General features: G+C 41.8%; 1 protein-coding gene across 2 annotated transcripts in view; it reads right to left on the bottom strand.

Moving 5' to 3' along the window:
• The window catches only part of ACTN2 (actinin alpha 2), a 163458-nt gene that overhangs the window by 92900 nt on the left and 43505 nt on the right, over nucleotides 1-27053 (bottom strand). The window contains exon 2 of one of the 2 annotated variants that reach the window (XM_032775032.2): nucleotides 1897-2269. In XM_032775032.2, the coding sequence (XP_032630923.1) occupies nucleotides 1897-2022 (126 nt within the window). In that variant the 5' untranslated portion in view covers nucleotides 2023-2269. Of the gene's footprint in view, nucleotides 1-1896; nucleotides 2459-27053 lie in introns of those variants that run through there. The other variant, XM_032775033.2, reaches the window with a different exon arrangement.

The raw sequence follows: 27053 nt of genomic DNA, 5'->3' as shown, positions 1-27053 counted from the left end.
GTGCCCACTCTGCCAAAAAGATAGACTCAAATGGGGCACAGGATCTGTTTTATCCTGGATGCTGCAGTCTTATGAATTCAATATTTTCAAGGAAAGTAAATCTAGCTGATGCCATTTGGAAATACAAAACTGTTGTGCAAAACTGCAGTTGTTATGCAATGTGGTTTTTTGCTGCATAAGAAACTGTATTAGGTCCTCAGAGGAACTATAAGCACCATACTTTACAAAATGAACAATCTCAATTTTCTAATATTGAAAAGCCTTCCATGCTTTAATTGCCACATAGGTGCAGTACTTCAAAATCACTTGTTCACCAGGTAAAAAGAATGCCCAACTAAAATAAATCTCAATGATGACTGGTGTAGTTTTATTACTGGTTCAGGGATACAACAGAAATAACGGCTATAAAGACCAGTATTCAGGACATGCCCATAGAGTGCACATTACCTACACACAGTAGTGTCTGAACAGATGCTACCATGCCAGGTCCTAAAAACTAAACAAACAAAAACAAAAAAATAACAGGAGGAGAAAGCTTTTCAATTTTGCTAGAAGTAGAAATTTAGGGTGAAATCCTTGCCCTATTGAATTTAATGGGGAAAAAAGACCCTTTGACCCATGGTTAGGATTTCACCCTTAGTTTCCCGCTAAAAGCAACTAATTGCTCTTACCTTGAGAGGGAAACTGTATACAGAGGGTAGGTGTTCAATAGGCTGAATTCTGCCTTCAGATACACTTACGTGACTTCCACTGAAATTTTCAATGGGAGCTCTTCACACATAGCAAAGGACAGCATTTGGCCCAATTGCCTGATAGATACCACATATTTTATTTTTACAGTTAGCACATGACCTCATAACTCCAGATCTTACAGCTTGAATATCAACATTATCTATTACTTTAGGAAATAACAGAAATATTTCACGTGATCATCCCTTTCCCATGTGCTGCTTATGCAACAGTTTAGGTGATTTCTACTTTTTCATGTTTTAATGAAGCTGTATTAGTGATTATCTAGTGGAGTGTCAGAACTGTTAACCAAGTTGCTGATAAGATTATAAATGCCACCTGTACTCAGCAACAGAGCATCAGCAGCCTCTATGCTGGTACAACTATTTTTCAAAATTCAGAAGGTAAGAAGCACTTCCTCCACAGTGGGACGCTCAGGGAGTTTACAAAGTTGTCTCTGTAAGTTGGTAGGATGACAGCTGGGTATCTTTCAGTCCCTAACTGAGTAAATAAAAAGATTTTTTAAACCACAGCCTGAACATTTCCCAAGATTATATTTTCTTAACCACACTGTTCCACTGGATTTGACAGTAAGTTCAAATACAAGTCAACTCAGAGGACCACAATTTCAAACCTGGTCCTTCAGTTTGTTCCTGGAAATATACGGTTACACAAGCATTTTGGGTAATTGCCGGCATAGCTTCTCATTTACACTTTCAATTACCTTATTTTTACAGGCAATCAGGTGCACACACAAATTCAGAGGCCACTTTTTGAAAATATGGCCCAGAAAGTGATTTTAGGAATGGTTAAAATCTCTGCCAACAGCCAGTGTGAGCATGAAAAATATTGAACCAATATTTTGACAGCAAAGTGTATCAAAAAACTTTCATGATGTTCATTTAATTTCATATACAGCTTCCATTTATATATAAGAATTCTAAAAGTGAAAGTGAAGGACTATTTCATAAGCTATATATAACGATATAGCTAAAAATGTTTATATAAAGAGTAAAACTGATCATAGATTCCTTTGCAAAAATTATAGCGGTTGAATTCACTAGTGCACATGCATTTACAACTGCAAGATAAAGTGTTATAATAAGATGGTGATTATTATTCCACAGACACACATCAACAGACACACAGTTTATTTTCTTTCCTGACCTTCCTTTGCTGTTTCTCCCATGCTGGGTCCAGGAGCATGTCCCTATCCCATTCTTCCTCTTGGATCATATACTCATCGTCTTCATACTGATAGCTGTACTGCATACTTGTTTCTATCTGGTTCATATTGCTCAAAGACGAGATTCAACTCTACACTTGCTGTGGCTTTTATTACTTGATTTTTATTATTATTTTTTACTTTTTTCTTTGAGTTCAGGCAGTGGTGTTTTTCCCTGCTTCCTTCTTTCTTTTTTTCTTTTTTCAAGGTGAGAAGGTGTTAATATTGATGAGTCTTGCTGGCAGGACAGGTTGAAGCTGGCAGGATACAGGTATGAGCTGAACTGTGATGACCTTCACTCCCCTCCCTCCCTCTCTGCTGCTGCTGCTGCAGGTTCCTGTGGCTGAGTCTCCAGAGAAGCCCGGGCTCCAGCTCACTGCCGCTGCTTATTATCCCCACTGTGTCACGTGGCTCAGCAGCCTAGAATATCCCCCACCCACCTTTCTGTGTCGTTTGCAAGTTGCAAGGCAGGACCTTCAGCCTGATCAGCAGAAGCAGAATGATCTATTGATATACAGAAGACTTTGTAATTTTGCATTTGCTATTAACTGTTATTAAACCATTACACAAATACATGTAGGTATTTACTGTGCAGAGAAGAGCAATGATTTATCTACAGGAGTGAAGTCTAATCAAGGAAATTCACCGCTGTATACAGTCTCTGTTCAGTGGCTCTGAACATTTTCGGTGGTTTGCATTATTGTCTTTTTTCTTTTAATTGCACTCAGAAACCACTGAAGTTTCATCTTTTTATATTTGGTGCATGCATCTGTAGTTTGGAGAGCTGGTTACAATTTATAAATTAAAAAACAATCAAGATATATTACACACACACACGCACGCACGCACACACACCCCCCGTGTTACTTACTATTGGTCCAAAGCTTCAAGGCCCTTGATTCACTTCTCACTTCACCTCCTCTCCCTTTTTGAAAAGATTCTCATGAGTCACTAAAGGAAAGCATTTATCAAGAGAAAACAAAATTACTAAATAGACCAGAACAGGAATATAAACCAGAAAGAAAAAAAGCCAGATCTAGCAAAGTGCTGAGCACTCTCAACTCCCACTGAAATCCAGGGAGGACGAGGGCGGGGAAGCCAGTACAAATTACCGGGGCCCAGCGGTCCGTAAGGGGCCCAAGGCTTGGCTTCGTCGGCCCTGTTTAGCCTGTCCGCCCTTGCTGGGGAGCCTGAAAAAAATTTTTCACTGGGGCCCGAACCCGCTCTCGGCGGCCCTGCTGAAATGAATGGGAGGCAGAGGATGTTCAGCACTTTTCAGGATTTGGCCCCCCAGTTAGAATGAGACAATTGTAAATTAATGACTGCTAAGGCAATAATCTGGAAAAAAGTCTTTTGGAAAATTCTATGGGAAAACTTTTTGTTCTCTGTATGGCACATTGTGAACAATGAAAACACAATACAGACAGGCACATCCCATGCTTCCCATGTCATATCATTTTAATTTTCCTGGGGGGAATATTTCTCCTGGGAACTGACAGGCAGGTTTACTTTGTTCTTCAACTAGTCTATTATTAAACACTCACCTAAGTATTGCCAGCTAAGGTCATCCCTGTGCTAGTGCTTGTATTGGACACAAATCTATCCTCATCTACGAACCATAGAATATCAGGATTGGAAGAGACCTCAGGAGGTCATCTAGTCCAATCCCCTGCTCAAAGCAGGACCAATCCCAACTAAATCGTCAGAGCCCTTTATCAAAGACAGAATGCTCCACAAAATTGACCACAAATAAACAAGGTCAGATTTGGAGCCACTGAGATGCAATGAGTGAATTACAAGGGTGTATGTAACATTAGGAAGTCCACAGCCTATAGTTAGTCATCCCAAAGGAACACAGTTCAGAAATATGCACATTACTACTATGCTGACATATTTTGTGATCATTTTATTTATAAATATACACACACACACACACAACTTGTATAGTCATCTGGGTTTTGGTATTTACATGATAACTTTAAATATTTCAAAACCCAAATGAAAAGCACTTTTTTCTAGTCATTAAACACTACAGGAGAAGGTTGATGTTTATAGATGAAAAGTAGGCAAAAATTCCATTAGGAAATTCTTTTTAATAAGCAAATTATGGGACATGTTGACATCCTGTGTTTCTAAAACTTCTCAGTAATTTGTATCAATCTTTCCAGAAAATGGGGTCTTCCCTTGGATAAAATGTAGCAAGTGAAATTTCTGGTGAAGTTAAGGGATGAGTTTTTAACATCAGGCTAAGGGCTCTGACTCAAAGTACTTAGAGTTTGTTTTCATAATTTGCTGTCTTAGGACCTTCATCAGGAAGCTAGCTTCAGTCTTCATTATGGTGAGTCTAGTAGTGCCCCTTAATAATTCTACTATTAAACTATTTTTTTAAAATATTGTAAATAACTTTTTATGACATACAATAAAAGTAGGTGAATAAATGGCAACAAATAAACAAATATTTGTATTGAGAATATTAGGTATAGTCATTAACTATATGCAATTGCTTAACTGTGTACAGAAATCATTAGAATACTGTAAATACAAAAGTAACAGACAAACTGCATTGCAAGAGAAATGGGGAGTCATCCATCAAGAACTAAACTAGGGTCTCTGAAGGTCCTTGCATGTTGGTGGTATAGTCAGCTGTGTTCTACAGGCTCAATTGGAGCAGATGGAAAATTTTCTTTTTAAACTTTTACAACAGAAAATTGGAGTTTTCGACAAAACAATTTTTCCCCCACAAAAAGTACCTGCTTTCTGTGGACATTTTTGATTTTTTATAGAAAAAGCAAATACTAAAAAAACAAAATATTTTTATTCCGATATCCTACTGTGGGGTTTCACAGGAGTTGCAGATCTATTTCTTCATGTCCCCATTCGCCTCTATGGGCCAGGGTACCCAGCTAGCCTACATCTCCCATGATGTACTATGGCCAGGGACTCCCAGTGCAACCATTTCTCCTTATATGAAAGGAGACTACAGTGCTTCATAGGAGATAGGGTGACCAGATAGAAAGTGTGAAAAATCGGGAGGGGGGTATGGGGTGTAATAGGAGCAGGACCGGCGCTAGGGGTTTGAGCACCCTAGGCAGACAGCAATTTCGCCGCCCCGTGCGCTGGTCCCACAGCTCCGGTGGAGCTGCCGCAGTCATGCCTCTGGGCGGTCCACCGGAGCCGCGCGAGGAGCCGACCGTCCGCAGGCACGACTGCGGCAGCTCCACCGGAGCCGCGGACCAGCAGACCCTCCGCAGGCACCACTGCGGCAGCTCCACCGGAGCTGCCTGCCACCCCCTCCGGCAAAATGCCGCCCACCAATTCTTCTGGCGCCCTAGGCGATTGCCTAGCCTGCCTAAATGGTAGCGCCGGCCCTGAATAGGAGCCCATATATAAAAAAAGCCCCAAATATCGGGACTGTACCGATGAAATCGGGACATCTGGTCCCCCTAATAGGAGATGTTGTCTGAGCAGGGACAACAGCCTATAGAGGAGAACAGGAACATAACATACCCAAACTACAACTTCTGTGAGCCAGCATGGCAGCATTCCCTAATCAAAATATCTCTGGTTTTGATTTTTTGCCAAGAATTAAAATTTTCAGCTAAAAAAGCCTATGTCGTGACCAGCTCTAGTCTCCATTGACAGAATCATTGCCCACCAGAATGAACAGATATCATGGCTTGGAATAAGGTGACCTAAAAATGTGGTATTCTGGATCTGGGAATTATATTTTATATCTAATGACAGAAGGCAACTGTTTTGTGTTTGATGTAACCAAAAAAGTAGAATTACCATATCCTTGTCTTTTTAATCTTTGTAATAATCATCCATCATTTATAAAGCATCCTCTGCAAAGGCACTCAGGGTGCTGAACAACAATCTTAAAAACAATTTCTCATTAATAAAAAGAGGGTTACATCAAATCATGATTCCCCTGTCTGCTCGATATGGAAGCAATGGAAAGAATGGAATGTATTCATAGTACCATTGAAGGCAGAGAGTGGAACCAACACACCAGGTCCCATGCTGTATCTGAATTTGCAGAAGCCCTCCAAAACAAATGTCACATGGTGGGGACTGCAGGTTGGAGGGCCAGACAGGCAAAAAACCCACCCTGTCTCCATGGCAGGGAGGCAAGGTGCAGGTACTATGGAAGCAGCACATGGAGGGGTTGGTTCTAATCACAGAAAGCCCATTCTTTAGAAAGCTGAGATGAGATCCCCCAGGATATGAGGGGTTTCAAGACTTATGACTCCTATATAAGGCTTTAAGTACTTTACCCCCTGAAAGGAGCATGCCTGACAGATTCCACAAGTTTCATCTTGTTGTATTCCCCCTTTCTGTGGGTTTTACCCCGCAGAGGTACATTTAGCCATTATGTCTGTGTAATGAAAGACTGTAAGATGGGCTGGGTGGTGCAATAGTTTAGTACAATAGGCTTTAATTTTTGGAGACTTAGGTTCAAATCATCCCACTTTGTCTTCTGCACTGAACCATGTAATAATTTGGCATGAATGGGAGCATCTGTTAAAGAGAGGCCTAGGAGCAGAATAGTAGTGAATTGGACACTTTAGGTCCAGGATAAATTTTTGTGATCAGAAATATATGCGTAGTATGTAGTGTAGGCCAGATAAATTTGGGAGGGTTGGGCACACAACTAACCACCTAGCCCCATCAAAAAAAATGGAAGAAATAAAAAAGCATACACAAAAAAACCCTTCCTGGTTAGAGAAACAGAACCAGGCTACCATACTGGTAAAAATGTCTGCTTAGCGGAGACCACCACTGATCCCTCATGCTGCATGAAGGTTCCTGGTGAAAGCCAGTCTCTGGACACCAGAATCCTGAAAAGTTTGATGCTGGCAGCAAGAAAACACTTTAAAGTTAGTTATTGGAAAGCAAGAACAATGTTTTAAACATCTTGCAGATCCTGAAGGAGATGGACAATTAATTATAGACTTGAAATTCTGGGCATCAGTGAAAGCACGTATTTGGGGCATGTACTCTGGATGCCAACATACAGATGTGACAGGTTAGATCACAGAACCCCACTTGGGATCTGCCACCTGATGTGCCAAGACTACTTCTGCCCCTGCTTTCCCTGCCAGCTCAGGGCCCCAGCACCCTGTCTTGTTGAGCCAGATATGCCTGTCTGCTCCAGCAAAGACCCAATAAGTTTCAATAAGTTTCTTTGCTCAGACTAAACACCTTCCTAGGTGCAGCTCTTGTTCCAGCTTAGGTGGTAGCTAGGGAATTCCTCATGATAGCTCCTCTTTGTTCTGTTCCACCCACTTATATATCTTTTGCATAAGGCGGGAATCCTTTGTCCCTCTGGGTTACCACCGCTCCTCACTGGAAAAGCACCAGGTTAAAGATGGATTCCAGTTCAGGTGATATGATCACGTGTCACTTTAAGACCCCAAGCCTTCGTTCCTCCCAGCCTGATTCACAGGAAGGCTTGCCTGCAAACAGAGCCATCCACAGCCAATTGTCCTGGTTGATGGGAGCCATAAAGATTCCAAACCACCATTAATGTCCCACACTTTGCATAATTGCAATAGCCCCTCAGAGTTATATTTTATATTTCTAGTTTTAGATACAAGAGGGATACATTTATAGAAATAGGATGAACACACTCAGTGGGTTATAAGTTTTGTAATGATACCTTACGAGAGACCTTTTGCATGAAGCATATTCCAGTTATATTATATTCACTCATTAGCATATTTTTATAAAATCATATAAAGTGCAATGTCACAACAGACTCCCACATGAAGCTGTCAAGTGGGAACCAACTGGTCTGAGGAAATGAAGGTGGCCCAAGAGAAACCCTACAAAGAACCCTTAGCGGGGAGGGCAGAACAGTCAGTCAATCTCAACAATATAGAGCAGATGGAAGCAGCAGGAAATGACAGAGAAGAATGGAAGAGACTAATGGGTTCGCTCTGGGATGCCACCTGGAACTAGACTATCACTGAGCCCTCTGACCCACCAGCCTGAGCCCCTTCTCACATTGTGTTGCCGACAAGTTGCAAAGCCCTCCAAGCTTGCATTTTCACCAGAATTCACAGAGGTAGGAACACACCCAGCTGCAGTCACATGCAGACTCTCTAACCACAAGCCTCCCAGCCTAGGACCCCAGAGCAGTACCATCTTGCCCTGGTCAAATCTGGATAGTATATGGGTTTAACACCCCGTCCACCTCTCCCTCAGTGTGAAGAGGACCATGCACACTTGTGGTAACCAGGCTGAGATTTTCCCCAGACACCTTAGTCAAACGCACATTGGTTTAGATTAAAACATAAAATAAGTTTATTAACTACAAAAGGTTAGATTTTAAGTGATTATAAGTGACAGCAAACAGATCAAAGCAGATTATCTAGTGAATAAACAAAATCACAAACTGAGTTTAACATATTAGATAGGATGAGAATTTGCTAATTCATATCCTGCCTGAGTGATAAACAGTCTGGCAGATTCTTAAGGCACAAGCTACCTCGGCTTTGCAGCTTGGGTTTCCCAGGTTTTCATACACAGGCTGGAAATCCCTTTAGCCTGGAGTCCCAGGCTTACCCCCTATTCAGTGTTTATTCCTCAGATGTTTCCAGGTGTTGTTGTTGTTGTTGTAGGGAGACTGAGGTCGCATCATGCTGTCATTTTCTCCCTTTTATATTTTCTTCCCACTTGCTGGAAAGCAGTTTTGCTGTGACCTGGGTCAAACCGTTCCCATTGTATAGTGCTATCTCTGAGAGGTTTCTATTACACACAGCTCCTGGGGTAATCCTTGTGCTTGTGTGATGATAGCACATACAATCCAACAAGATATTAATGTCTAGACGATTAAGACTTTTAGAATGATACCTCACAAGGCATACTTTGTACAAAACGTTTCCTAATTACATGACATTGGTGAATATTGGAGTGCCAGGGTGTCACAACTAGTTTCCACTCTGAGATCTAACACTGGCGTGGGAAGGATGTAATGTAATGATGTAATGTATTATTTAATGTATATATCAGTGACTCTCAAACTTTTTTACTGGTGATCCCTTTCATACAGCAAGCCTCTGAGTGCAACCCCCCCCCTTAAATATATAAAAAAGTGTTTTTAATTTATAACACCATTATAAATGCTGGAGGCAAAGCGCAGTTTGGGGTGGAGGTTGACAGCTCGCAACCCCCCATGTAATAACCTCATGACCCCCTGAGGGGTCCCAGCCCCCAGTTTGAGAACCCTGGTATATATAGTGCCAGAGACAAGCAAAAAGACAAGGTTATTATCCCAAGGAACTTACAGTCTAATATTCAACTAACACAGAGTAAAGCCAACATGAATGGGAGATTGGGCGGGGTATCAATAGTGAAGGAGAAAGAGCTCTTGGGGGCAGCATTTGATGTTTATTTTGTATTGCACACAGATTTCTTGATTTTTAATAAAGAAAATCATCATATTATGTTACAAAACTTTCATTTATTTTTATAAATAAATCGTGCAGTTGGTAATGGGGAGCACCTGAGAAGTTAGTAGTAGAATGTTAGCCAAAAATGTGAGTTTTGAGGCAGAATTGGATGGAGATGAGGGAGCCCTCTCAGTGTATTATGAGACAAGGGAAGCTGTGGCTGGTAAATGAAGTAGCATGAAAGAAGGCGGGGTCATGAGTGGGAAACGATAAGCTTGATCGTGCTATTAACTTGCGCTGGGGTAGATCAGCAGTGGCTCTACTAAAGTTGAGGGAGTCACACAGCCATAAAGCTTGTGTCAGTGAGGGAAGAGTCACACCAAAAGTGAGCATTGAAGCAAGTGGAGCCAGAGAGAAAGATGTGTGGAACAGGAAACAAGAACCCAGCCAGAGGCAGGCTCAGTCACAGTGAACCTTGACAAGGAGGATGATGAATTTGAATGTGATGTGGAAAGGGACTTAAAGCCAGTAGACAGACTTACAGTGAAAGTGACATACTTTAGCCATAATGTGAGGAGAAGATTTTCAGAGTGGTGTTTTGGACAAACTGGATTAAATGAGATGCGTGTCAGGGAGCTCAGAGATGGAGAATGTAGCAGTAAATTGTCAGGGCCTACCCAGAAGACAGGCCCTCCCCCTCCAACCTTAATCCCTTCCCAGGAAGATGATGAAATGGTAGAATGAGACTGCCACCTCGCCTGCTCTAGTGGGGTATAGGAAAACAACATATTCCAAATAAATAAGTAAAATGTAAAGCCTGGGTATAAACTCAGTCAACATTTCCTCACAGTACTTCCTACCCATGGAGTACCTATGAAATTCATGTTATCAAAGGGAAGACAACGGTAACACTGCTTGCTCTCCCTTGCATTGAACCTCCTGTGATGGAATGCATCCTGTATTCACACCCTACATATTATTGTAATAATCTTTGTACAAAATGTGTCTTGTGAGGTATCATTTGAAAATTCATATCTTGCTTGTCAGTGTTGTCATACTGAATATGCATAGCAACATTGTATGGGAAGTTATAAAATTCCCCTGTATGATGTTATTAACACGTTTCAAACCTAGGGTGACCAGACAACACTTGTGAAAAATCAAGACGGGGGTGAGAGGGTAATAGGATCCTATATAAGAAAAAGGCCCAAAAATCAGGAATGTCCCTAGAAAATCGGGACATCTGATCACCCTATCAATACCCCACTGCCCTGCCCAGGCAGAAGTTGGTAAACACGTCTGTCTTAAACAAAGGAATGTGTGTTTGCCTTAGTTTGCATTTAAGTAGTAAACAGAGTCATCAAGCAGAAAGGGAGGAAACGTGCATGTAAGCATACACAGTTGAAAAAAACCAGCAGGGAACATCCTTCTACATAGACGCTTTGTCTCCTGGCTCTCAGCAGGAAAAGTTTTTCAAGAGGGTGACTGAAACTATAAAAAGGAGGGGCAAACAATCAAAGATACCTCTGCTGTGTCTCACTGTCTATCTGACTCTTTGCACCTGCAAAGACAAAAGCAGCAGCTGTTGGGTTCTTGGGGAGGGGTCCTGACTGAAAAAGTTTGGTAATGCTGTTGGAAGCATGTGATGAGAAACTGTGCTTTAAATCTAATATAGTTTGTTAAGTTAGGCACTAGACAGCATTTTATCTTTATTTTTCTTGTAAGCATTTCTGACTCATATCCCTTATTACGTGTACTCATTAAAATCTCTCTCTTTGTCATTAATCAACTTGTTTTGTTGTTTTCTCTAATCTATTGTGTTTAACTTAGTGTCTCTGTGTGACACTCTGTATCTCAGAGGAACATCCTGCACCCCCATGTTCATTCTTATTATATGATTGTGTGGAGTCCAGTGCAAAGTTTGTCATGTTGGGTGTCTTCGGGAGGCTCATGATGCACTGAGCACTGTTGTTATAGTAATGTAATAGGTTGTAATTTCATGTATAGTTATGAGGCTGAAAATGTGTCCTCATGGTTTAAAACAACCCAGGCAAAACTCTCCAGGAACAGAGGGGCAGTTCACACCTCATTAGGGTGTGATGGGATGGGATAAACCCAGCTCAGCCTCACAGGAACAAAGGACACTGGCTCAGGCAGCAACAAAGGATCTGTTGGACTCTCGAGTGAGTCACCCCACTTCCCTTGGTCAGTTTGGGACTACGATGAGGTAATGCTCACTTGCCTCTGAAGCGGGGCAGGCAAAGCCAAGAGGGAAGAAAGGACAGGATAAAAGGAAAGAGATGTTTGCCATGCTCTTCCTCTCTCTTCCACCTTCATCTACAGACACCACACCAAGCGACTGAAGCGCTCAAAGGGGAGAGCCTGGCTGAAGGGCAACCAGACAGCATGTGGTGAGAAGCATCGAAGTTTGCAAAGGCACTGAAAGTGTTAAGATCAGCTTAGACTCCATTTTGCTTTTATTTCATTTGACCAAATCTGACTTCTTGTGCTTTGACTTATAATCACTTAAAATCTATCTTTTCTGGTTAATAAAGCTGTTTGTTTATTCTGCCTGAAGCAGTGTGTTTGGTTTGAAGTGTGTCAGAGACTCCCCTTGGGATAACAAGCCTGGTACATATCAATTTCTTTGTTAAACTGACGAACTCATATAAGCTTGCAGCGTCCAGCAGGCATAACTGGACACTGGAAGACGGAGTCCAGATAACATCAGGGGAACGTCACACTGGGTAATGCTATTTAAAGTAATAAACTGGCATATATTAGTCCCTTAAAGAAATAATGGACTTAATATATATGGACTGTCCAGGAGAGAGTTGGGCCATGTAAGTCATACATTTTGGGGGGAAAGCTGGAACAGAGTGTGTTTGGGTCATCCTGCAGAGGTAACCCAGGCTCATAAAAGCCAGGGGATAACCCAAGTATGGCTGGCAGGTTGCAGTTACACACAGGCAGTCAGGCTGTGGCTTCCATGCTGGAAGGCTGTTTGAGAGCGCTGCAGGGAGCTACTGCAGCAAGACATTGTGGAGCACCCAAGGTTGCAGGGCAGGGCTGACATAGCTCCTCCCTGGCCTGGATTGAACCCCAGTATGTCACACCTCCCCACAGTCAAAGGGCTGTTCTTGCTGAGATAGATGCAATTTTCACCTCCCTGCACCAGCTTTAAACAACCTGGCTCATTGTATCATCTTAAATGAAATGGACATCATATTTCACTTAGCTCATTTTAAAAATCCTCTTATGCCTCACTGAGATTTCTCATTCCCCCATCAACAACATCCCCCAGAAAACTTCCAATGTTCACGAGGCCTTTCAATTCACTTCATCTTTTTCTCATCGTCTCACCCCCAGAATCCTCTTCAGTCCTATTCTATACTTTTGTTAGAATTTTAAAAACAGTAAACCTTGTAACCTTATTCCTAAGGCTCATGCTTTCAAATTAACCAAAATATACTAGACAAAGAAATTAATTATACATTTCTACTAAATCAATCAGCAGTGAAACAGTTAACGGTGTTGACATTTAAATCACCCTCATTATGTTTCAGAGTCAACACCCCAGATTGTGAATGGAGCACTTCACATCTGTCAGAGCTGTTTCAGACAAATCCTACAGGAAGACAAAAGATCCTCTAAATTTGCACTTGAGTTTTGAAGGAATCTTCTAGCCAAGGGGAGGGCTTATCTCTCTCTAACAAAAAACCTGGGCTTTCCAATCCCATGAACTATCATCTCAACGAGATAGGGCAATTTCATAGAGGGCTAGCACTTCAACACTATGCCCGGGATCCCCCATCTTCATGTCTGGGTACTAACTCCCAAATAGAAAACCCTTGAGAATAAGTACTGACAGGGTTATCATTCATTCTCATGTATTTCCTCTATGGTTTTCCAGAAGATGCTGCTACAGAGATGGAGTTTCTCCATGCCATGCTACCACTAAGCCTAGGGAGCCATGTATGCCTTGTCTATACTTATGGTGATGTGTAGAGTACTACACCATAAGCACAGGCACAGGTGTGTATCTACACATGGTAGTGAAAGACTAGCAAGGAGGAGGCAAAGGGAAAAGGCTCTGGGAGCTGCTGGAGCCTTTCCTCACTTTCTTCCCTCAGCCAGAGCCTTTCCCCACTGCTGCAGCCTTTCACTGGCAGGGGTAGGAGTAGGTCCAGCAGCATACACTGCTAAAAATAGGAGGGAGGCACTGCTTGAGCATGTGGAGAGATGAGCAGGGTATATACCCTAAGGTTTAGATATGTAGGGCACTCTGTTCTTCCTAAGCTGTGCCTTACCATCCACATTGCTATTTACATCTATGCTAGCTGGGTGTCCAGTGTCTCGCAGACGTACTTGTTTATGTGTAAGGGCTTCTATGAAGGCAGAAGGAAAGGTGATGATGACTCTCTCTGACAAATGTAGTGGCATTTTTGTGAGTTTTCCCCTGTTTTCATTCCATTTGCAGTGACACGGAGATGAATTTGCAGACTTAGCAAGACAGGCCTGCAATGAGTCACATAAGGAAAGACAGCTTTGCAACCAGAAGGGCTGGAAACTGGTTTTTTAAAAAATAATTGAAAATCTCAGTTCCACAGAAAACTTTGGAAATACCAAAAATCCTAGCGAGAGGGAGAATCCATGACGTGTAAAATGTTAAGTGCTAATTCCACTGGCTTCACATTTCACTCACAAAAGAGTAAGAAAAGAAATCCTCAAAGTTAAAGTGACCCCAAGTCTTGGGTCCACTGCTAATATAAGCCTGAACCAGTGACCAAAAACAAAAAGCCATTTTATTTTCAACATTGATTATAGGTGTGGTTTCCAGTAGCCTTTCACTTGTGAAAAATATTAGCTCTATATTTGTTTGTTTGTTTTAAAGTTTAAATTACAAAATTTAAGATTATTTTAAATGAATTTAAAGCAGACGTCGTCAATGTAGCTTAGGCCAAAATTCTGGATTCTGTTCAAAATGGTGAGGGGCTGACAAAAGCAAATATAAGTAGAAAGAAGTTGCATATTATATATGTAATTTTAATTTAAAAATAAATAAGGGAACAAAGTTTTATGGAATATTTAGGCTCTCTCCTTCAGGGCTGATCTACACTATAAAGTTAGGTCAGCTTAACTATATTATGCAATATTGTGAAAAATTTCATGTTAAGATGTAATTAAGCTGACCTAAGTCCCAGTGTAGACATTGCTGTCTCGATGGAAGAATTCTTCCATTGATCTTGCTACCACCTCTTGGAGAGGAGGATTTACTACAGCGACAGAAGAACCCTTTCTGTCACTGTAATAAGTGTCTACACTACAGTGGCACAGCAGCAGCTGTAGCATTTCTAATGTAGACATACCCTCATTTTTGTGAACCCAAACGCAACCCCATTTTGCTAGTGCAGAAGAACCAAGAGGCGCAGTAGAATACACAACAGTAAATACATGTTAAATTAGTTTAATTGTCTTAGCTGAACAAAATAATAATTAAAAACAGCATATATTCCGAATAGTAAGGCACAGTTCCTGCACTGACCTCCATTCAGGTGGACACTTCTGTATGCGTACACAGGCCCAGGGACTCTTTTACAAAGCTCACTGCACAGTCTGGCCCTATTTGATTTCTGAAATCAGTTTTAATGAGCTAAGGTGTTATTAGCTATGTAAAAGCCACGTATTATTATAACCAGGGATGGTGTGTCTTTAAAAGTGAAAAATAAACAGAGCATGATTATAAAGAGTCTAATAGAAAAACATTTTGAAGTCAAGAAAACAATATTTGAAGGAAGAGTAGGTAATTTATCAACACAACAGGGATATATATGAACGATACTATTCTTATTAAAAAGAGTTCTAATACTTAAAACATGTTTCAAAGTAAAAAGAAAAAAGAAATACAGAGTATTGAAAGACATGTCTGGTTTCATAACAACTGACCTTGTCAAAGGATCCCAGAGTGTTTCACAATCTATATATAGGAATAACTTCTGCCACTGAAACACAACCATGGATGAAATGCAGCAGGAAACATTTATAGAATATACATATACTACCAGCATAGCAGTTTTATGAGTACAGAGGAGATGCTGATGAGACTGCCATCATCAAGTTCTGCCAACTTTTTTTTGATAGAGAGGAAAGAAGGTTGTGTGGTTAAGGCTCTGGACTGGGACTCAGGAAATCTGGCTCTGCTTGAGACTATGTGACATTGAGCAGGTAGAGTGAGATTTTCAAAAGAGATCGGAACTGGCCTAACTGCTTTCACAGAAATAAGTGATCTCTCTGTGCCTCCATCCCTCAATCTGTAAAACAGGGTAAATTATGTTTTTATTCTCCCACTCTTTGCCATGTCCATTTAAATTGTGAGAAATATGGGGCAGAGACTTTCTTTCACTGTATGTTTGTAATTTGCCTGTGCACTACTCCAATACATAATAAATAATAAATAATAATAATCATAATCATAATCATAATAAACAAACTGCACTGTGAATGTTGAAAGATTTAATATAATGCAGGACAGGCCCCTTAATAGTGACTGGACGTGTTGCCAATTTAGAACCTAGATTAGACAAATTTTGCTATTTTCATGAACCACAGGAACCTGGGCTCTTAAATTTCTCTCTGCTTCCTTCTAAAATTCCACTCAAGAGAGGCCATGATACCTGCATCCCTAGCTCCACTAGGAAACTGCCTCCTTGTTTCCATGGATCCTACATCGGTGACTATAGAGGTATCTCATAATAGTGATGTGAATTAGTGAAGTGATAGTCAAAGGGTCTTTGTGCATATTGGAACTATAATACCAAAGGAAAAGCTGGGAAATGTATATGGTAATTTATACACAGAATACCTAGTCTGTTAAAGTACTAGAACTGCAGCAGTACTAGACAGACATTACAATGTAATACACATGATGACAGGTGGGAAACTACAAATAGTGCTGGCATAAGATTGGAAAAAATGGTCAGACAGATCCAGGATTTTAAAAATGATTCAGTGATGAGAATGCATGGGGCAGGAGTAGGGATATAGAATAGCCTATTACAAACTTTCAGAAGAACAGACATGTGTTCTCAGAACTTTGGCTGTGTTCCTGTATCATGCTGGCTTAGTCCCATCTCACATAGATATTAAGTAAGGAAGAAATTACAGTTCTAGTGCAATGCTAAAACCTGTAATAGGCCCACAGAATATGAATTTCAGGAATGTCAGCAGCTAAAAAAAATCCATCTATGAGCTATATTATGGGCTGTACCTGATTTAACCAGAATAGTTTCAAAGATGAGCTATATTGTTTAGCAATGGGTTGGGTATTGCTGAACAAAGAGAACAGGCAAGTGTATCGGGTAACAAGGACATGAACAATTCCATAAACTTTGCTGTACCTAGAATAAATCGGCAACAAACACTGACTAAAACAGAATTCCCAGACAATAATGAACTATGATGATAAGTACCAAAGGGCTGGACTTGGAATTATTGCAGTGTGATCTAGAGGTTCGAGGTGGGTGTGGGGGGAGATGCTGGAAATTAGACACTGCTGAGTTCTAAATCCAGCTCTTATGCTGAATCCCTCACTGACCTTAGCCAAGCTGTGACAGCTCTGATCCAAATTCTCTCAGATACACCAATGCAACCCCACTGAAGTAAATGAGAAAATAACTTGCCTTGTAAATCCAAAATGGGTATGACTACTTCTTACATATTCCACACGGATGATGTGAGGATCAGTTAATGGGTCAAATTCACCTTGGGTAAATGCCACCAAAGTCAACTGAGGGTTGAATTTGAATCATTATCAAGCATTTGGAGGCATGAGGTTTTATTTTCTCTTTGGAGCATATATGTAGTACAAGATGCTGTTGTCCAAAGATGCTGCTCTTACATTCTGCCTTGGAGAACTTTACTTGGACACTCAGCTGTATCCTTTTAATAGTCAGTGGAGAGAACTAAGCAGTCCTGCTGTGACGTGGGATATAAAATTTGAGGGAAGATGAGTCAGGAGGTGGCTGTCTGCCCAGTAATTATCAACGCCACTAGTCTTATTCATGTGCAGTGGGCATCAGCTGACACCTCGTATTGCCCTTCATGCTGTCCAGTGTAAGCGTGGTGCTAATAAATTCATTATCCCCAACTATAATCCATTCACACACGAGGCTCTTGACTTTGCTTGTAAAACCAAGCCCTGTCTGCATGAGTCACCAGGTCCTTTATTGGCTTTATTGGGGAGAATATATTATTTGTATATAATTTGGATCAAATTAAACCTGAGTGTAAATGCACTGATTTCAATGATGTTACACCAATCATGAATCTGGTCTCTTATCTGTAGGACATGACATAGGGTTACATTTGGAATAGCAGTAATATGCAGGTCTCCTCAGATTTCATATCTGAGCTGCCTGAGATTTTTTTGCTGATCAGACTCTTTGTTTTAGGTGATTTTAATGTCCAGATGGACAATAGTTCCTACAGGTTGACCCAAGGTCTGATACCTAACATGACAATTGTGAGCCTATCCCTGGGACTTTCAGGCTCTTCACATATATGTGAGAAAACTGAAGAACTCATTTCTGAACTGAGATGGGGAATTGCGATCATACCATGGTCTCTTTACTCACTGAAGTAAAGGGGTCATTTTTGCTCCCATCAAGAAATGTTGTAAGGGCTAATATTTGTAAAGCATTTTGGAAGTGCAAAGCACTGAGTATATTTGTTTAAAGTGTACATGAATAAAGCATGGGTTAAGGCCAGGTACAGATTATTCATGAATGCAAATCTCACAGTGGGAATTAATACCATAGCTCTAAGAAGAATTTTAATCCTAAAATAGGTATTAACTTTAAATGTAGTCTTCTGTTGGCCTTCCCATGTTTTGATTGTTTTTGTTTTGTTTAAACTAGGGGTCGGCAACCTTTCAGAAGTGGTGCACCGAGTCTTCACTTATTCACTTTAAACTTAAGGTTTCATGTGCGGGTAATACATTTTAACGTTTTTTAGAAGGTCTCTCTCTATAAGCCTATATTACATAACTAAACTATTGTTATACGTAAAGTAAACAAGGTTTTCAAAATGTTTAAGAAGCTTAATTTAAAATTAAATTCAAATGCTGATCTTATGCCGCTGGCCCACTCAGCCCGCTGCCGGCCTGGGGTTCCATTCACCTAGTTCGACCGCGGGCTGAGCGGGGCCTGCAGGACCCTGGCTGGCAAGGGGCTGGCAGCCGGGACCCTAGACCGGCAGCAGGGTGAGCTGGGCTGGCGGGTGGGACCGCAGACCGGGGGTGCAGGAGCTCCCGTTTGGTGCTCAGGGTGGAGGTGGGGATGTGGGGGGGGTGCAAGAGTCAGGCATGGGATGTGGGGGGGCTGGGTATGTGTGGGGGAATAGCTTGAAGAATAGCTGGTTTATTCCATGAAGTTTATCTGCCAACATGTTTACACATTAGTCAGGCAAAGCTGAAGATACCAGCCAATATTTTGGAAAGATTGTTTCAGCAAATTAATCTAGAGAGGGTGTCTGTAACTACTGCTTTCCCCACAGCACATTGCTTGAAATTCGATGAACACATTGATTAAGATAGCACCACCTATTATGAAAGTTGCCCAACATTTACCATTAAAAGGCCCTGTTTTCAGTTGCTTCTAACTTTGCTAAACTTTAAGCACACGGGCTGAAATTGTACATGCTCGGTGTGTCCCTCAGTTTCAATTTTCTTTTCCAAAAAATTTCAGCTAAAACAGGTTAGCCGTTTCCAAGAATGAGGCTAGCGAAAGATATGCTGTTTTGCCCATGTTAAAAAAATATCTAGTAAGCTTCTCTTTGGAAAGCTCTAGAGTTCCATTCTTTGGAGCATGAACATGAAATTTGGCCAGGGGTGGCCTTTGTATCAGGGATGTGCCTTTTGCTGCCTCTATGAAAACCAGTCTAAATTTGGCCAAGTTATGAGTCTTGCGGGGGGAGGGGATGACAGTTTGCATATGCTCAGTAGAGACTTGCTGGAGCTTTACCTCTAAATTCTGTTAGGCCTAACTGGAAATATAGCATAAAGGCAGTTATGCCAACTTGACTGAAATCAGGCTAGCAGGGGTCTCTGGGTAAACTTTGAGTGAAAAAGTACTGAAGAAGCAGTATGTTGCTCAAAAGGTTGGGAAATGATAAGATAAGAAAGAAATGGGACTCCTGGCATAATCCTACTTCTGCTGTTTTAAAAATGGTTCATTAAAGGACCTGATAAGGAGCCAGGTGTCCGGACTCTCAGACTCCTGTGAATTACTCCGTTTCTGTTTTATGTCTATTCCTAACTCCCCTACATTCCTGCTCGTTAGTGATTGTTAAGGCACCATTACTCACATAGATCAATTAGTTTTAGCAAAGAAATATATATGATAAAAGTTTTGGTTTCTAGTGATTAGCAAAAGTGAATAATTAGTGACGCGACGGAACTGTCTATAAAACCTTATGGTGGTTGTAAAGATGTAAGCTGGTTCTCTTTGAAGATGAGCTTGCTCTTTGTTGTCGTGTGCACTCTTCAATAAAGAGCTTTTTGTTCAGACTTTGCTGGTGTTGCCTGTCACTCTCGCGGTCAGACAACGAACCTGCCATTTTTGGGGGGCACCGGGGTCCCCGACAATTCCCTCTAAATTCTGTTTGCATTGAGTGTGTTCCAGCCCAGCACTGAACTTGACTTTCACTTCAATTGCAGCTCTGGGCTCCTGCAGGCCGTGGTGAATCCAGGCACCTAAAATTTGGGCAAAGAATTTCTCTCTTCTGTGTTCTTAATGACACCCCTTCTAGACCCAAACATTAATCAGGAAGCTGCCTGATTCAAAAGTAGAGTCCTTAGTAACTCAAAATGAGCCATAGGACCTTCAAGAATGAAATATGTTGGAGCAGGCAGTATCGCTTATGCTGCACTTCTAGCCCAATCTCTCTGCTAACCAGTTCTGGAAAAGTCTGAGGAATCAGACAGAGACTACAGCAGTTGAAGGAATGAGAGATAGTAATGATTTGAACAACCAGTCTGACAAGAAGGACCATTATTTATATTTAGCACCTATAGATATGGAGAACACTATTTCTCTTTCATGGAAAGAACTATGGTTCATCCTAACCCTTCAAAATATCTGGCAACTGGCTGGCTGAGTAGTAAATAGAAGCTCAAGCAGCTGTGGCCTAGGAATGGACAGCTGTACCATATGAGATCTGCTGCTGAGCCATATGTTGTGAACATGTGACCTACTGGTTGCTTGGGTTACTGGTGGGGTAAAATATGGTTTTGGGTACAGAGGGCAGAAAAAACTAGAAACCTGAAATGTTATATAATATAAGACCTAAACTACATAGTAAAGTTACATTTTTCACCTCTTTCCCTTTAATTGCTGTAATTTATATATTGTTCCAGTGACTGCAAGTGGCATCTTCTACTTGACTAATGTCCAGGAGATACCAGATGTGTGCAGACTAAGAACAAGAACTTTGCCATTCAAAGCTAATCTATATGCAAGAGGATACAAAACAAATATCACCAACATTTTAGATACTTATACATAGCACAATCAGTGGCAAAACAAAATATATTCTTCAATCAGATGTGTGAAAGTAGCATTAATTATATTGTAAAAATAAGAATGAATTAAAGAAATGTTGTCTGCACCTTTAAGCAAAACTGTTGGAATGTTGCAATCCAGGTGTCAGGAACACAGACATTAGCATAGAACAATTGCACCGTTTAAGGGCAATTGGAAAAGTATTAGCTTCAATTTCTTTGCATAGAAAACGGTTGTTTTCAGGGAGCCCTGACTAGCTGATTGAAATCCTTAATAATTTTTGTATGTTAATCTCCTGTTTGCATCCAAAATGGGTAAGACAATGTCACACAGATAGCTGCCCAAACCAGAGTGCTAATCTAATGATTTTTAAATATCATCGATAAAAAGAAAATAATAAGACATATTTGGTAACCCAGTTATTTGGTCATGCCGTGAGCTGACCAAAAGGAGGGATTGTAAATTAGCATTATTATATTGTAAAAATAAGAATGTATTAAAGAAATGTTGCTCACCTTTAAGCAAAACTGTTGGAATGTTGCAATCCAGGTGTCAGGAACACAGACATTAGCATAGAACCAATGCAACCGTTTAAGGGCAATTGGAAAAGTATTAGCCTTAGATCGATACCAATCAGTAAGGACGTGGAATATGCATGCTGTTGTCAACAGGTGTTTCCTGTCTGGGTGCTTTCCCAAAAGGGGTAGAAAAATGTTATTTTTGTCTTTCAGATAATCCAAAGTACTGTATAATGGGTTATGTGTATGTGTTAATTCTTGGGGAAAAGTGTTTAAAAAGTGTTAGCAACCCACCAGAAGACAATTGTAAATGTAATGTAAGTACTGTTGTTACCAATAATCACATTTACTATTTGCCACAACAACAAACAAAAGAGTCTCAGCTTACTGTAAGCACTGATTTAGCTGAGTTCTCTATCAAGCTTGGCACTGAATGGCAAACAAGTTACCAAATAAATGTTACTACGCCCTAATTGTTTTTGGTTTTAAATTTGTATTTGTTTAATTAAAATGTTTAAAATGTGCTGGTGGATAAAACAAATGTGTGCAACAGCTAAACCCACAAGCCCAAATCACCCCCAGTATTTTCTATTACGTGGACTAAATAAGAAGTGACACTGGCGATTAATAATCTTAGTGTCAAAAGGGGGATATGTAGGAGGCAGGATTTTTATGTAGAGCAGGATTTTATAATGTCCATAAGAATTAATGTATGATTTGATTTCATCCTGCTAACCACCCTTTTAATAGCAGAAAGAAAAGACCCTCTGGGACTACAAGATTCCGTTTTCCCATATGCATTACAAATTGGCCCTCTCTTAACTCTTTGTTTTAAGATTTAGTTAGTAAGAGACAGGATTCTCCTATTGTGTCTGTTAAGTAAATTAGAGAAACATTGAAGCCTAGGTCTCAATGTAAATTGTCTTAGTTATTAATTGTAAAACGTAGCAAGGTTTAATTTGCCAATGCTTTTTTGTTCAGTATAAAATACTACTGTTTGTATTCTTTATCTATTTGTGTGAATGAGGAATGTAGCATCAGGAAAAGATAAGATGTGAAGGCCAATTGTTATAGCCAGAGTCAAGGGAGAAGTAGGAAAGAAACTTAAAGCACTGCTTACTATCCCGATGGCTGTTAAACTGTCTAGCATCTCAGAGTGGATACATGCTTTCACAGTGTAAGAATGTACCACCCCCAGTGAACCAATCATCACTTCAGAGACCACGCAGAGTCAATTTTGACTCCAGAAAGAAGACGTAGAGAAACAGCCTGCAATACTTACCAATCTACGCTTCGTAAGGGTTGCCAGAAGCAGACGAGTACATAAAGCAAGGCCCAAGAGAAGCAGTAGTGAGCCTAGCGCCTGCTGCCTGGTGGACATAAAAACTGTGACTGCAGTTCCCTCAGTTGAGGTTGTGCAGAACCAGAAGGGCCGCCCTGCCTCCAAAATGCACCTCTGGTGGTGCCTGTTCCTCGGCTGCTGGTGTCTTAAGGTCTGGGGAGTCCACAATGACAATTCTTTTATCCAGCAGCAGTGTGGATAGCTCGAGACCCTTAATATTTCTAAATGCTGGGTCTGCAGCCACATCCCAGCCCACCTCAAACTGGTGTTCCTGTCCTGGCTACCCCACTCAATTCCCAACCTCACCGGAGGACCTTGTCTGTTTAACACAATATGGACAAGTAATGACACCTGGGAAAGGCTATAGGCAGTTCCTATATCCCACTTGGGGTGAGCCCTAGCCAATAGAAACAGGGCGATCTGACAGGTGGCCCTCCAGAACCATCAGGCATCGGACATAGTGCTGACAGCCAAAGGAGGGGCCTGTGCTTTCACTGGAAAACAATATTGTCTGTTTATACCTGACGATACCAATGAGATAATAAATCGCACTAGCCCACTTAGAACAAATCGCATATCTTCCCCAAGTAGAGCCCAATTCTTTATGGAAGTTGGCTAAGTAACCTGTTCAATTTCTTCGGCATAGAAAACTGGTTGTTTCAGGGAGCCCTGACTATGCTGATTGAAATTCCCTAATAATTTTTGTATGTTACAATCTCCTGTTGCATCCAAAATGGTGAAGACATGTCACACAGATAGCTGCCCCAAACCCCGAGTGCTAATCTAATGATTTTTAAATATCATCGATAAAAAAATAAAGAACAATTGATTTGTGGAACCCAGTAATTTTGGTCATGGCGTGAGCTTGACCAAAAGGAGGGATGTGTGAAGTAGCATTAATTATATTGTAAAAATAAGAATGATTTAAAGAAATGTTGTCTGCACCTTTAAGCAAAACTGTTGGAATGTGCAATCCAGGTGTCAGGAACACAGACATTAGCATAGAACAATTGCCACCGTTTAAGGGCAATTGAAAAGTATTAGCCTTAGATCGATACATCCAGGAAGGACGTGGAATATGCTGCTGTGTCACAGGTGGTTTTTCCTGTCTGTGCTGTTCCCCTTTGTCTAAACTCCTGCCCTTTTATCTGTATAAATAAGATAGTTTGTGTCTTGTATGGGGCTCACATTATCTGGGTGTATTAGCAGAGCGCTGTGCTAATAAAACAGAGTGGTCTGACAAACTCTGAGTCCTGAGTCTAACTTTGACAGATGTTTACCTTATCTTGCAAGAAATTTACCAGTTCAATCCATTACTCGAGAATGTGGATCAGTTTACAATTCAGTTATTATACCAATGACACACAAATTAATTCAAACATGCACAACAGTTAACATGCACTCTTGCTTTCTAAAAAACTTCTGCATATTTTAGTAACCACAAAAATTGAGAAGGAACATGATAGACACTAAAGAGGTTACAATCCCTTTAGCACAGAGGTGGGCAAACTATGGTGTGCGAACATCTTGCCCGGTCCTTGAGCTCCCCCCAGCTCCTCCCCCACTGTCTCCCTCCCCTGCAGACACAGCTCACCATGCAGCCAGTGCTCTGGGCAGTGGGGCTGCGAGCTCCTGCTGGGCAGCGCAGCTGTCAGTCTGGCTGCTCTGAGCGGTATGGTAGGGAGGTGGGGGTGGTTGGATAAGGGGCAGGAGGTCCCAGGGGGCAGTCAAGGGACAGGGATCAGGGGAGGTGGATAGGTGCGGGAGTCCTGGGGGACCTGTCAGGAGGCAGAGGTGTGGAGAGGGGTCGGGGCAGTCAGGAGACAGGGAGCAGGGGGGCTTGGGTGGGGGTGACCTCCCGGTAGGGGACAGTCAGGGGACAAGGAGCAGGCAGGGTTGGATGGGTTGGGGGTTCTGAGGGGGGCAGTGCGGGGGCAGGAAATGGGAGGAGGCAGAGTCCAGGCTGTTTGGGGAGGCACAGCCTTCCCTAGCCGGCCCTCCATAGAGTTTGGGAAACCCCGATGTGGCCCTCAGGCCAAAAAGTTTGCCCACCCCTGCTTTAGCATCTCCTAAAGAGACTAAGACCTCATTATTACCTTGCGAGCCTGTCAAATTTCAGAAGCTATGCAGGGTCACATTCAGTAAGCAATAGCCTTGGAAACCTCATGGACGTATAGGGGATACAACGGTGATGATGATTAAAGTAGGTAGCACTTTTCCTTCTGTGACAGCACTGTTTTAGTACTCCAAAATGATCTTGAGATACTGTGCTGCTGCAAGAGAAACACAAAAATAAGGTATTAGTTACTTAATTAAACTTATTAAAAAGCTTTTGACCAATTTCATCAGAGTGGGGCACATAACTCAGACATCCTGGTCAAATTCTAACTCGAAAAGTTACTTTCTGCCTACTTGAATTCCCTCTGCAGTTTTAATAGACTACATATTCACAGATTCCTCTCCTCCATTGTTGTGCATTGTCATTGCATGCTCTTAAACAGCTGCTGCACAATACCCCAGAACTGATTGCATTTCAGATGCACAGATGAACAGACTCTCTGTCTGTAGTTTGAAAGGCAGTAAAGTTGTGACGTGCTTGGGGAGGAAAGGGACAGTATAAGGAAAGACATTCATAAACACTCTCAGGAATAACAAGGAGTCTGGTGGCACCTTAAAGACTAACAGATTTATTTAGGCATAAGTTTTCATGGGTAAAACTTGAGAAAACATGAAAAAAGTCACCCATACATTTGAAGAAGTGAGTTTTTTACCCATGAAAGCTTATGCCCAAATAAATCTGTTAGTCTTTAAGGTGCCACCATATGCCTCGTTTTTGTGGATACAGACTAACGCAGCTACCCCGATACTATTCTCAGGAATGAGATCAGCCTTCAGTTGCTCTTTGTGTCCAAAGTCCTATACAGATTTGCACACATGGTTGACTTTACACATGTGCATAGTCCCACTGAAGTCAATGGAACTACTCCCAATATTAAAATTAAGCATGTGCATAAGTCATTCCCAGATATGGGACTATACCTGTATTGGCTGTTTGTATTTACATTGCATAGCAAGTTATTGCTGCCTAAGGTAGCATTAGTGGGCAATAAATTTGTTACTGTCTTAATTGTAGAGGAAAATATTTAAAAAAAATGTTCTGACTTTCAAAATTAAAAAAAGGAAACTATTTCCATTGTCTGAAATTTGATTTCCCCCCTATTTCTCCCACTTTATTACAAAACACATTCCCATTTTGGTTTTGAATACATTATTCCTGAGTGTAACAAATAAGGGTTTTAAACTGGCCAGTGGCTTTATATTACACAGCACAGGACCTTCTAAAGCCCTTTGGTATTAAGAGGAGTCATTCTTCAGCATTGCCAACCGCAAGCACTCAAAAAATCAGGAGTCATTATTAAAAGTAATGAGATTTCACATTAATAATTATTTTCAGTAGGGCTTAGAAGGCCCTGCTCTGCTAGGTGCTGTACAAGCATAGGGCAAAAGAATGGCCCCTCTCCCTTGCAGCTTACAAGCTGATGAAGTGGGTATGCACCCATGAAAGCTCATGCTCCAATACGTCCAGGGCCGGCGCTTCCATTTAGGCAGCCTAGGCAATCGCCTAGGGTGCCAAGATTATTGGGGGGGGGGGGGTTGCTGGAGGGGGTGGCAGGTGGCGACTCCAGACCCCAACACGCCAAGCGCGTGCTTGGGGCGGCATGCTGCAGGGGGCGCTCTGCCGGTCGCCAGGGGGGGGGGCAGGCGGCTCCAGTGGACCTGTTGCAGTCGTGCCTGCGGAGGGTCCCGTGGCTCCAGTGGAGCTGCCACAGGCATTCCTGCGGACAGTCCGCTACTCCCGTGGTTCCGGTGGGCCTCCTGCAGGCATGGCTGCGGCAGCTCCACTGGAGCTGCGGACACTCGCCGCAGGCTCGACTGCTGCAGGTCCACCAGAACCGCAGGACTAGCGCGCGGCGCAGCAAAAACAATAGCGCTGGTCCTGAATACGTCTGTTAGTCTATAAGGTGCCACAGGACTCTTTACAGATCCAGACTAACACGGCTACCCCTCTAAAGCTGAGGAAAGTGACACATTATGGGTTGCTCTTATTTGTTCTCTGGTCTTGGGGCCCTGCTGGGCTTCACAGCTGCAGTGGCTCCCAGCACAGAGCTGGAAGCTCAGTTCAAAACAGCCTGCAAATCCGGAGCGCTTGCCAAATACCAGAACAGGCCGCGAAGCCTCCCGCCGCTAGGGGCGCCCCGCCCCACAGCAAAGGTGGAGCAGGGA

Source organism: Chelonoidis abingdonii, chromosome 3 (assembly GCF_003597395.2).
Source record: "Chelonoidis abingdonii isolate Lonesome George chromosome 3, CheloAbing_2.0, whole genome shotgun sequence".
NCBI classification, from domain to species: Eukaryota; Metazoa; Chordata; order Testudines; family Testudinidae; genus Chelonoidis; species Chelonoidis abingdonii.
This window is presented reverse-complemented; position numbering and strand designations above follow the sequence as displayed.